General features: G+C 47.3%; 1 protein-coding gene across 3 annotated transcripts in view; it reads left to right on the forward strand.

Moving 5' to 3' along the window:
* Nucleotides 1-12,536, forward strand: part of GPC1 (glypican 1) — a 250,429-nt gene that overhangs the window by 221,357 nt on the left and 16,536 nt on the right. For all 3 annotated transcript variants that reach the window (XM_065675478.1, XM_065675476.1, XM_065675477.1), the window contains exon 3: nucleotides 223-614. In XM_065675478.1, the coding sequence (XP_065531550.1) occupies nucleotides 223-614 (392 nt within the window). The remainder of the gene's footprint in view (nucleotides 1-222; nucleotides 615-12,536) is intronic.

Consider the following 12,536-nt stretch of genomic DNA (forward strand, 5'->3'; position numbering starts at 1 on the left):
CCAGACCATGGTTCTCTGACACTGGCACTGTGGGGTTCCTCCTTCAATATTCTTAGCTAAGTCTCAAGACTAAGAGTATGGGTAAGGTTGGTTGGAGGAAAAGCTCCGTTAGGGCCCTTCTTTTTTCTCAGGGCACTCGGTTGTGCTGCCAGACAGCACAGTCTGTTGGATTCCTGCTTGTCTGTTTGATGCATCACCATCTCCTTTTTCTTCTCTGCTCAGGTTATTTCCAGGATTTACTGAACAAGTCTGAAAAGGCCCTTTATGATGCTTTTCCAAGCCTGTATGGAGAATTGTATACTCAAAACGTGAAGGTCTTCAAGGACTTGTACAGCGAGCTACGCCGCTATTACCGGGGCTCCAACATCAACTTGGAAGAGGCCCTCAATGAGTTTTGGACACGCTTGCTGGAGCGACTCTTCAAGCTGATGAATCCCCAGTACCATATCACAGATGAGTACCTGGACTGCATGGTGAAACACGCGGAGCAGCACAAACCCTTTGGGGAAGTTCCCAGGGACCTGAAGGTGAAGGCAACCCGCGCTTTCATCGCAGCACGCTCGTACGCACAGGGCTTTCTTGTGGGCAGTGACGTGGTCAAAAAGGTGTCTCAGGTATGTTGGGTTTCTTCCTTTTCCTTCATCCTCAGATTGGCAGGAGCCAGTCAACTACTGCTGTTGGGGAGATGGGGGTTTATTTCCCCTGATGTTTTCATTACAAAGCAAGCAAGTATTTTTTGGTTTTATAAAACAAACTCCTTGAAGGTCACCCATTGGTGGAAGGGAGCAGCAGGCTTGGACTTCTGCAGGCACTGATAGTTTGAAAGAAGTAAGGTATAACTTGCCACAGGTCAGTCTTTACCTCATTTTAACCTATGCAGCAAAATGCCAAGGAGATGTCAGTCACCCAGGCTGTAAAGCTGTTCCATTGCCTGCCTAGATTCCTCACCCTTCCCTGACAGGGAAATGGCATGGCTTTAAATCACACTGCCTAATTTTCCTTCTTGATGGTGATATGATGTAGGGCATGCAGAGCTGACTTGCCATGAGCGTGCTGGGAATATTCGCAGAGAGATGCATTTCAGCAGTGAGTGGTGGGATTGCTATGTCTGTTTATGCAGCCGTGTACATTTGTACAGCTTCTGTGTACAGAGAGGGTGAGTTTGTAGAGTGCATTGGGGTCTTCAGGGATGAAAGGTGCTATCTAAATGTAAATTAACATGACTGAATCCAGAATTCCAGGAGGAAGGAAGTTGTCTGTATTCTTTACTGCAGCCTTTCAGAGCTAGAAGGTGGTGATTGTCCTCAAACAAAATATTGAGGCTTTTCACATAGGTAGAGAGGAGAAAATCCATACTAACAAAAAACTACTTGCATACTGCATGTGGAGATGGCAATCAGCAGGTGTGAGAATCAGTGTGATTAAACTGTGAAAGTAAAAATACAGAATCGTGATTCATTTCCTCGGAAGGAAATGCATGGTAATGCATGGTACAGGAAAGCGCTGTTTGATGCAGCAAATGCAGACTTTGATCACAGGAATAAGTGTGGTAACAGTGACAAATGCTTTATTTTATCAATGTGGGACTGTAAAACTCTTTAGCTACTCAAAAGCCTTTGTACATCTCATTAACATCACGCTCTCCTGACATGACAGATAAAAGAGAAGAAGGATGTCATTTCAGGGGGACCAAAGTAAAATATTTTCTCTGAATGGCAGAGAGTTCCAGCTCCATGTGTGTGATTCTGCCTGTAGCAGAGTTTGGAGGGTAAAGCAGACACGCAGGGCAACCGCAGTCATGATGTCAGTGGAAGGAAGGACCTGAGATACTGATATGCAGCGTATTTTTCCCTCATCTTCATGTAGACTTCTGACCCAATGGATTTTGATTCCAGTCCTCCTTTTCTGAATTCTCCTTCTTCTGGCATTGCTTATCAAACAGGATGTGGGGTATATGACCAGTCACGGATCCTCCTGTTCCCTCTGCCTCCCCACAGCCCGTTCCTCCAGCATGGGCAGTTTTCCAGGAGGGTCCCAGCCACTCCTCTCTCTCACAAGAGCCCTCCCTGGGGTTGTAGTTAGCCCCGTGTGTTGCTCTTGTAGCATAATGTGCATGAACTGACTTGGGAAACCTTAGCAAAGCTCCCCTGAGTACTGGTTTTGTAGCAAAGGCCAAAACTGGCCCATTTCCCCTGTCTTCAGGAATGGGTTGGTACTTCGGGCAAGAGGGGTTGAGAATGCTGAGATAGGAAGTCCATTTTATAGATGCCCTGGTAACCCTCAGTTGTGTCTACAATAAAAGCCCTGGTTTACCCACTCTTCTTTACCAGATGTGGATTTACCCTAGTGCCAAATGGATGTGAAGTGCTGAACTCAGTCCACAAGTGATGCTTTGGTTTTAGTTGTTTTTCATGTTGCTTTATACTTACAACATTAGGAGAAGGTGTGTAAGACTTCTATTAAGATCAGAGACTGAGATTCAACTTTTCTGTCTGCTGTTAGCAGCAGTCTTTTGAGGTGAAATTTCATACAAAGCAGCAGTGGGTGTTTTGGTCAGGAAGTGTGAGAAAGCCTGTTTAAATGGGCGCCTAGAAATAAATGGGCTTCTGAAAAATTCTATTACTTAGGATTCTTTTAATTTGCAAATCCCAGAAAAGCTGCCCATCTCTATTACAGCCCTCCTGGTTCTGGCTTCTTGGACACTTCCAGTTTGGTGTTTGTCACCTCTATTCTGCTACTGTTTCAGGTCCCTGTGCAGAGCCTGCATTCCTGGGCATTCCTGAGAAAAACTGCTGCTGTTTGCCTCATTTTCTGGCTGTGTTAAAATGGGGAAGAGCTTGCCCCAACTTCGCTACAGGCAGGGATTTTGTGAAATTCCTTTAATCCCTGCTGCTGCTCAGCTGTGCCCAAGGGGCGATTTTTCCCCAGCTTCTGGCTTTGGGCAGCCCTCGGCCAGTGGGTGCACAGGGATAGGACAGGAGCAGTGTGCTTGGGAGCAGGCGCTCTGCATCCTGCTGGGGATAAATAGTTTGAGGGCAGCTGTGGAGAGAGAAAATGGCAAAACCATTTTTCATCTTTACTGCTGTCCTGGCTTTTAAGGCAAAGTCACCCTGACAGGCTGCGGACTCTTGACACTGAGATCTAAAGCTTTTCATGACGCAGCTCATGCCGCCAACCTGGCCTCACGCTGACAGTGCTGGAAGTGCTGCCCATCTGCACAGCGGCTGTAGGAGGGAGCCCGGGGCACATGTGTGGCTTTTGCAGCCTGGGTGGAGGAGCAGAGCTGGGGATGGAGGCGCAGGTTGGCACCCTGCCCTAGGACAGGTTTAGGGGTCACCGATGCGCCATGCATGGGAAGGGGTGTTGGGGCAGCATCTCACTGTTCATGTTCACATTGTATGCTTCTGTAGCTGTGCTTTCAACACAAATGGCAGGTTTTCATTTAAGTTGCACATTGACAAGTGTGTTTCTGCATTGTCGGCACTAAGTAGCAGCTACTAAAACAGAGGCAGCCACAAAATCACCAGTGAGGATCCTTGGCTGGTTTTGTTATTTATTACTCATGTTACGATACTGCTCAGACATCTAAATCTTAGGTCAGTACTATTGCACATAATGCAGTGGGAACAGGTAGCAGAGGTAATGCTGTCTGCACAAGAGTACCCAGAAAGGGCGGTGAGGCTGTGCACGGGTCCTTTATGGCCTCCTGCAGCTCAGTGCCATGTCCATGCTGCACCAACAGATCATATTGGTAACACCATGCTGGCAACCTGTGCCACCCTCACAGGGAGGGATTTCTTCCTAATGTCTAATCTCAGTCTCCCCTCTGTCAGTTTAAAGCCATTCCCCCTTGTCCTGTCACTCACTCCATGCACTTGTAGGAAGTCCCTCTCCAGATTTCTTGTAGGCCCCCTTTAGGCAGTGGAACACTGGGGAGGAGATGGGGAGGAGACCTGCCCCATACGTGTGAAAAGATGTGCAGAGTCCTTAAATTCCCATTGGAGATCTGACAATCTGTGAATCTCAAATGAAAGTGCAGAAAACATGAGGAAATAATGTTCCGTTTCCAAAGGCAGGAAGAGTAGGTCTTTCCAAGTTAATCTTGGTTAACAATAGGAAGTGAATTATCAGGACAATCTTCCCTTTGCCTGATCTTTGTTGCTTCTTGCTCCTGAAGTTTTAGCTTCCCCATGGTAGTGGGATTGATGGGAAGCCACACCAGCTATGTAAGCAAGAAGCACTTACTTAAATAATCAATTTTAATAGTTGTTTGCATTTCCTTTTCTGAGTAGATGTATTTCACTTTACCAATGAAGGGCATCTGTCAGTACATTCTTATTTAAGCAATCCTATGTCTCACAATACCATTTAGCCTTTTTTTTATAAAAGCTTTATGTTAGTGTAAGGTAAATGTCAGTTTCCTGTTATATAAAAATATGAGTGATTTTCAAGCATCTGGTGGGTCAAGCTGCATTTGGATGGGAACTGAATTCCAATTAAAAGGCCCAAAAATAGAATTTCTTTAGATATTTTTAATAGTGAATGTGCTGGACACATAGGGAGAATAATGTTTAGCTAAGCATGAGCCACATTTCCAACAAGTTAGTAATATAATGAAGACAGTATGGTCATTCCTGATCCTCACATCCTCTCAGATTGCAGCTGTTTCTCATACCCCACTCTTTTCCATAGCTTGGAAGAACGTAGTTGGCTTCTGTCTTCCAGCTTCCAGTTGTTTTGGAGGTGAAGTGGGCATAAAATTGATCTGACTGAATAAAATGAGGTGAAGAGTATAATCTTTTTCACTCTCTCATGACACCACTATGCTAAAACAGCTCAAGTACAGTCAACTCCTGTCCCATGTGCTCAGTGACACATCTCCATCCCTTCAGTGGCTTCTCTGTATTCAGAGCATCAGCAGCAAGTATATACAACCTTAAATAACATTTTATTTCATTTAAAGGATTTAACTTTTGTAGTGAAATTAAGCATTTATCAAAATTGGCCTCATCTTGATCCTGAAAAGACAGGGTTAGTGTTTGTAAATAGATGTTATGAGAATGTTGTTCCATGGCACTGGTGAGTGGTGGTATCCTCATATTACCATGTTCATTTCCTTTTCACTGCTATTATCCTAGCTCTTGCTTTGGACCTGTTCAGTTTTCGCATGGCAGAAGTGTGTATTCTTGTGTTATGCAGCTGACTCAATGGCTTTGCCCCAAGGAGCCATAACGTGCTGCAGTAAATTATCTCTGCATGTGGGAGAAGCTCTCATCTAGGACCTGTTCCCACCAAGGGAGGTAGCATTTTGCTTCAGGGAGATTGTCTCTTTGCTTGCATGGGATTTAGTGAGCCTCCCACCTTCAGACAGCAGCTACTTGTGCCTATAGGCAGCTCTGCTTGGTGAGATACCAAGGGCTGGGGCATGCCGTTCTTCACAAGGTCAGTGCCACCTCTGCAGAAGGGTCTCATGTTTTCTTGGCAAGCTGTCCCTGGGCAGTTTGTATGTGAGATCGCATGGCTTAAAACATTTTATAGATCTAAGTCCCATTCAGCCAGATTCCTTCTGCAAAACCGAAAGCTTAATATTACTTTCCCCCAGCTTACTATACTCCCCAAACTTGCTGTGCTCCTCAAGACACGTGCCTGCCATCAGCTGCCTTCTTGCTTTAAATAACTTGGTACAGCAGCTCCTGCAGCCCCATGCTTACCCCTTGCAGCCCACTGCTCTTTTCCAGCCCTGCTACATATAAAGCTAGGGAGAGAATTTTGCAATAACGTTGGGATTTGTTTGGACAGATTCAAATCAAGCTGGATGGGGAGCATGCAGTCTCGAACACAGCCTTAATGTATTTCACGTATTACTTCCCAGTGTTTCTGTCTCTTATTATGTTTAAATCACAACTGTTCAGGGATAAAACCTGTAGGTGTTCTGAGTAGAATAGAAATAATGCAGGGAAGCAGATATATGTCTCCTATATTTACATGGTGGTTAGAAGTCAATTGAATCTAGTTTTCAAAGGATTGAAAATTGTACCAGCTGGAAATAACTATGTCAGACAAACCGAGCAGGGAATGTGTTGAATAGGCAGGTGGTGGCTTGCAGAATTTTCCTCTGGAGGGAGAGGAGCATGACAGCAGTCTGTCTATCCACATTAATCTTCCTCATTTTAATATCTGAAGGCAGTTAGGCACTGGGCAGGAACCTGAAGGTGCAGTTAGCTGTGGGTCTTTGCCGTCGGGTCTGGTGTCCTTTGCAGACTGGACTGCCTTCTAGAGCTGTTGTCACTTCCCTCTGGAAGCACCCTTGCCGCTGGCTGTGAAAGCGGATGGGGCTGACTGCTAGCTGCTCTGCTCTCCTGTATTAGCTGGATTACCCTACCCTTCATGTTTTTAATGTTGTTTGATTTTTTCCTGAGTCTGCAGAATAGCCGTTTGGCTGCTAGGCTGGTGGGGATGGACCCAAGCAGTCTGTCTGGCCTCAGGCTTCACAGCAGCCCTGGCTTGTTGGAGCATGAAGGGCACAGATTTGGCATCAGCCTCCATGCTCTGTGTCACTCACCCTGTGCTCAGCTGAACACAGTGAGGTGACAGCAAGAGGGTCACCAAACTGTGGGGTCATCTGTGCCTTACCCCTGCCGCCAGACCCCAGCACAGCCACCACCATGCACGCTGTACCTGCACCCCACTCGCTTTCTGATCCCTGACTCAGCCTTGGAAACATGTTTGATGTATTTTAACTGATGGATTTGATGAGGCTTAAAACTTAGTGTGCTCCAAGGACTTGTGGCCGTGCTTTTGTGGAAGGAAGATGCAAAATAATGACTGAATTGATTATACAATTCATTAGACTTTGAAAGAATCATATTTCTGTCAGCCCCGCAGCTGTTTCTTTGAGAGTTTTATTCACAAAGATGGGAGAGCTTGGTTCATTTAACACAAGTCAAGGTGTTAATTACATCAGGGCTGGCATAAACATGCACAAGGCAGCTGCTGACCATGTGGTGAGGAGAGTGGGGTCTGCTCCCGGTGCCAGCAGAGGGCTGGGACCACCTGCACCTCCTGCTTCTTTCACTGGGGACACTGGGCACAGGGCAGCCTTGGCACTGTTTTTCAGTTTGCAAACGTGGAGATGCAAAGAACCCTGCTGGGTTTTGGTCATAGCATTTGAAGGTCCTTCCATGGGGAGACTGCAAAAATGAAATGTTTCACCAGCGTGAAGGTGTCACCTTGCAGATAGTCCTGACAGCAAAGCCAGCCAGCTCCCAAAGGAAACACAAACCTGTCCTCCTGGTGCTGGGCTTGGTGTAAAAAAGAGGGCAAGGCTGGTTTTTTGAGCGTGTTCCTCTGTGGGCAGCTCACCAGGATCTGCTCCCTTGTTTGGCCTTCTTTTGTAGCTGCTATTCTTCATACAGACAAGTTTATCCCAACTGTACAATTTCAGCTGAGGGATTTGGGGTAATTGGAGTGGCTCTGAACACCTGCTTGCATTTCCCAGTGCACGAGGCCTGATCTGTGAACTGCAGACCTGACCTGTTTTCTGTACCCCAGAATGGGGTTTTCACAGCTGGCAGTATAAACTTTCCTTACCTCTATCACTCACCTTGAAAACAGGTTTTGAAACCCATTCTCCCTGTTTAAAACAGGGCAAGGGGGAATGGCTTAAAATTGGCAGAGGGGAGATTTAGAGGAGAATTCAGGAAGAAGTTCTTCCCTGTGAGGATGCTGAGGCACTGGCACAGGTTGCTCAGAGAAGCTGTGGCTGCCCCATCCCTGGCAGTGTTCAAGGCCAGGTTGGACAGGGCTTGGAGCAACCTGCTCTAGTGGAAGGTGTCCCTGCCCATGGCAGGGGGCTGGAACTGGATGAACTTTAAAGTCCTTTCCAACCCAAATCATTCTATGACTATGCATGAGAAGGTAACCAGGGGTGCCATGAATGTCTCAGCTGCAGCCTCCTGCATAGCCACCAAACCTGTGGAGGTCTCCAGCCATAGTTGCTTTCTGCCTCTAGCTGCCCAGCACATGTGGCTGCCTCTAGAAAGCTGCCTGCTATCTGCTGGCTTTCAGGCATCAGTTGGTTTGGAAGCCTAAATTGCCTGATGTTGCTGGGTTTAATTGGTGCTTCTGAAGGTTAGAATGGCCATCCAGATAGTAAGTCCTGGAGAAACATACTTAAGAGTTATTGCAGGCATATTTTGACATACGTCTGACACGTGTGAAGGTATTCTGTTTTCACCCAAACCATTCCCACATCTTGCCAAAACTGCATCCAGATGCTACAGGTCTCCATGGCCGCCTTCGGTCTGCTCTCTCTTCAGAGGCTTAAGCCAGGAAGGGACATGGTCCAGCTTGGTGAACACCAACACCACACCACAGAGAGCTCTCTGTGACCACCCTCACCCTGCCATGGACAAAATATTTAGAGGGGACAGTGCCCACAGAATGACACCTCCACTGACAGCAGTGTGGACTAGGACAGCCTTCTCCCTCCATCGGCCAACCTGCCTGCAACCCCTTGACAAGCCAGGGGGGTTGACAGCGCTTCCATCAGCCTGTATTTCTAACCCAGGCCTCTTTCTCCATCCCCAAATCTCTCCCTTCTACCTAACCCTGCTTCCCATGGGAAACAAGGCACAGATGGCTCACAGCAGCCTGGGGGTGAATGTGCAAGGGGAGAAAGGGGGGGATAGGAAAAATACCAGCAAGAGCTCAGCTTATTTGATTGGTGTTAAATGCTTTTCAGATGTACTTAGAGGCCCCTGAAGGCCAAGGAGTCCCATCACATTGCAGTGAGGCTGCAGGTTCTCATTTGCTTTTAAGCCAGGCTTCAAAAGAAGAAAGGATTTGGGGGTGGGTTTTTTTCCTTTTCTTCTCTCTTGTTTGAAGCCAGCACTTCAAAAGCAGCATCTGCAGCTCGGCTGCAGGTTTTGGGTGCCAAAGGAGCTGGACACTTCCTGATGGGCACAGGAGGAGCCAGGTTCACCCCTGAAGTGCCCAGGAGCCAGTGGCACTGCCTGACCACACATTATGGAAACAGGTTGGTGCTGCCACCCTTAAAATGATTTTCCAGACGCCTGTGGTTTCCTAAAGCTCAACCTTTCTCCCATGCTCAGGAAGCTGGGAGTGGGAAGGAGGGTCGTTGTGTGATCAAAAAGACCCTGTAACTCCTGGATGTGAAATACGGGGCTTGTGCCTCTTTGGTTGCTGTTCTCCAGGGCCTTCCTTTACACATCCCACATCTTTGGTCTTTCCAGCCACCTTTTCAGGAAATAATTGGCTTGGATAAGGAAATGCTTTTTTGGAGTGAGGAGAGTGTAGCAGCTTTTAGCTAAAAGAGACGGAGTGCCTGTGAAAACTCAGAAACGACTTCCGTGGCCCTTTCTGTGCCCTGATATTACCCAAGGTGTTTTGGAGGCTCTTGAATATTTCCCAAGCAGTAGGCATTAGGGTAATGGCAGAAAACTCATGTCTCCTTTGCACCTCCCTGTTCTTCTGTGTGACCTGTCAAAGGAGATCCCAGTTCAGAAGGGTAAAAAACCTCACGCTGTTGCAGAGTCAGCAAGGTCCAGGGGGAATTGCAACCCCCTTTTGCCTCCTTTGCATTAAACCTTATGCTGAAAAGAGGTCTACAAAGGAGTGGGTGTTGATTGGAAACTGGGAGAAACAATAGGTAATGGTGGGGCTGAGGGAGAAATGTTCCATGGCTCTATAAAACACGCTTTGGTTATCTGCGAGCATGTGTATCTATGCAAAGGCAGGTGACTTGGGTTCAACATACAAATCACAAGTTTAATTTGCTCTTTAAAGGTACAGTGGAAGGATAAGAAGGCTTTTGCTTATGTCCTGGAAAAATCTAGCCCATTTTGACCAGAGTGCTGTCCTGCTCCTGTGCGTCCTACAGAGACTAAAGCCCTGGCTGTCTGCATTCAGGTGTCTGCAGTCCCCAGAGTGATGTGCAGGGTTGTTTTGCCTGTTTGAGCTGAGTGCTTTCCCCTTCTACAGGTAGTTTCACTTCCCTGTGCCTTTGCTTCAGAAAGTTTATAACTGTTCTGAAGCTAGGGTTTAGGTACCATGAAGGATAATTTAGCTCTCCTCAAATGTGTCTCAATGCAGATAGAGTATGTGACTGCTTGTTATCCATGAGCCTCCTGTGTTTCTGTGATTCTCTGCTTGGAAAGCATATTAATAAAATACGTGGCAGGAGCTTATTATTTTAGTTAGAAGCCTTTCACACTGAATGTTTCCTAAATTGGCTGGGGGGTGGCAGGAAACCCAGCTAGCAACTAATCCCCCAGCCCATCCTCTCAGCAAATTGCTTGTGAAAGTCATTAGTTTTACTCTAATTGATTTAAACATTGCTCAGGAGGAGGAGGAAAAATTAGGGAAAGCAATTCTACTCCAAATGCTGAGAGTTACGTGTTCTCAGTTGTCTGTCATAGTATCTCCACATGTGCCCATTCTCTGCTGGCTGATGGGCTAATGCTGGTGCTGAGCAGTCAGACAGTGAGCCCCAGCTCAGTAGTGGGGCTGTGCCATGAGGTTTGTGAACCTGAAAGCAGGCCCCAGCCCTGTTCAAGGCATGATACAAGACAGTCTGCAGTGATCTTTTGCTCTGGAGAAGTCTTTGGCCTCCAGCAATGCACATCTGGTTGAATGGCTCCATCAGCAAAGCATGGGCACATCAGGCTTTGGAAAGTGGCCATGGAAAAGCACAGAGCTCGGTTCTTGCTAAAAGGCACAGTCACGGGATAATACCTGATGACAACCTCCTTGAAATGTCAGTGCTTCTGGTGGAGCAGGGCTTTTTATGAGGCAGCCACCTGTTCCTGCTGCATTACCTCATTGCTACTCAAATCAACTGCTCTATCCCCAGCTGGAAAGTAGTTCTAATTAAAATGATTCATTGCTCAATACTGATTTGTCCCCTATTTTGGTTGTATCTTAGAAGATAGTATTTGTTCGTTATCACTTCATCAATGGGCTTACACTTTAAGGGACCATACTTGCTGATGTCACTGGGGTCAGAATAGAGTGTGTGGGTTTTAACCTGATGGTGTAGGAACAGTGTATTTTAAGCTGGGCTTAGCTTTGTGTGTGTATTTATACCTCCGACAGCTGAACAAGGAGGGCCCTGGCTCCAAGCCGTATCCCTCAGTAATACTTTTTTTTTCCAAATCCTTGGAAATGGCTTCTCCAATGTGTTGTGCATGTTCTCTTCACATCTTATAACGCAGCTTCTAGGTCACTGAGCTGAGAAAAGACTATAGGTGCCACTAAAGTTAAAGGAGAAACATGTTTCCTTAAAGGAGAAACATATCTCCTTAAAGGAGAAGCATGTTTCCTTAAAGGAGAACCAGCCAAAGGCTGGGCCAGGTTGCTGATACTTAGAGAAGTCAATTATTATCATGTACTGTCTTCATGCTGTGCCAGTTCATTTAAAGATGAAGGAATTACGTTGGCTTTCAGTCCATCTGCAGAGGTTTGCATGCTCCTGCTTTCAGGCTACCTGTGATGAATAGAGGATGTTGCTTTATTGATCTATCAGTTATTGCAAATCTGTGCTGGGAAGCCAGAGGGGCTCTCCATCAGCTCTTAGCTGGCATCCATTAGCTGTTGCACAGAGGGGGTAGGTCATAACTTTTCAGGTTCTTCTAAAAGCTGCTGTTTGAAGGACTCCATTCCTTAACGTGCTGCATGTCCCCCAAAGGGATGGTGCAGGATCAGGGCTGGGAGGGACTCTGGGAGCACCAAGCCCTTCTCTCCTCTGCCCTGTGTGGAGCAGAAGTCCATGGGCTGGGTGGAACAATTGGGAACTGAGCTCTGGCCAAGGGAAACATGCAGAAAATACTCCAAAATTCCTCTTCCTGCCCTCTCATCCCTCTGTTCTCAGTTCACCTCTGCAGCCTGCCTGTGAAAACTGAGTGCTGCTGCCAGCAGGAGAGGCTTGAGTCATTCTTTGGGGAAAGGGAGTGGAGCCTGGCCTCTTCCACCTGCAACACTTAATACTTATCCTTTCTGCCAAGAGATTAAGTTGAACGTTCGGCACCTGCCACATTCACTGGAGCAACAGCTGGTGGTGGATGTGTCACTTGCTCATCTTCAGAGGAGATGCTCTGGGTCAAGGGAGCAGGGATGAAGAGTGCCGCCTTGCTGGGATTCTGCAGGCAGTGCCCCCCACGCCTGGGTCAGTGCAGCACTCTGCTGCCTGCTGGGAAACAAAGCCACCCTGCGAGCCTGACAGGTTGGTGACACACACACAGCTCCTCTCTGACATCCACAAATGAGCCTTGCTGAAGTGCAGAAGCAGCTTTTCCCCCTCTCTGGACCCTCAGGAGCTGAGCCTGAGCCTTGGACGCCACTGCCACCCAGTGCCTGTATGCATCTGCTGCTCCAAGGTGGGTGGCAGCAGCCCACAAGAGCGGCATGGGCAGGAGCCATGGGTGCAGTGTGGCTGGGGACAGGCTGTTTTGGCTGACTGGCAGCTTTGAGATGGTCAGAGGCGGGTAGGTTGCATCTGCCTGCATCACAGGGAGCCT

Source organism: Lathamus discolor, chromosome 3, assembly GCF_037157495.1.
Source record: "Lathamus discolor isolate bLatDis1 chromosome 3, bLatDis1.hap1, whole genome shotgun sequence".
Taxonomy (NCBI): Eukaryota; Metazoa; Chordata; class Aves; order Psittaciformes; family Psittacidae; genus Lathamus; species Lathamus discolor.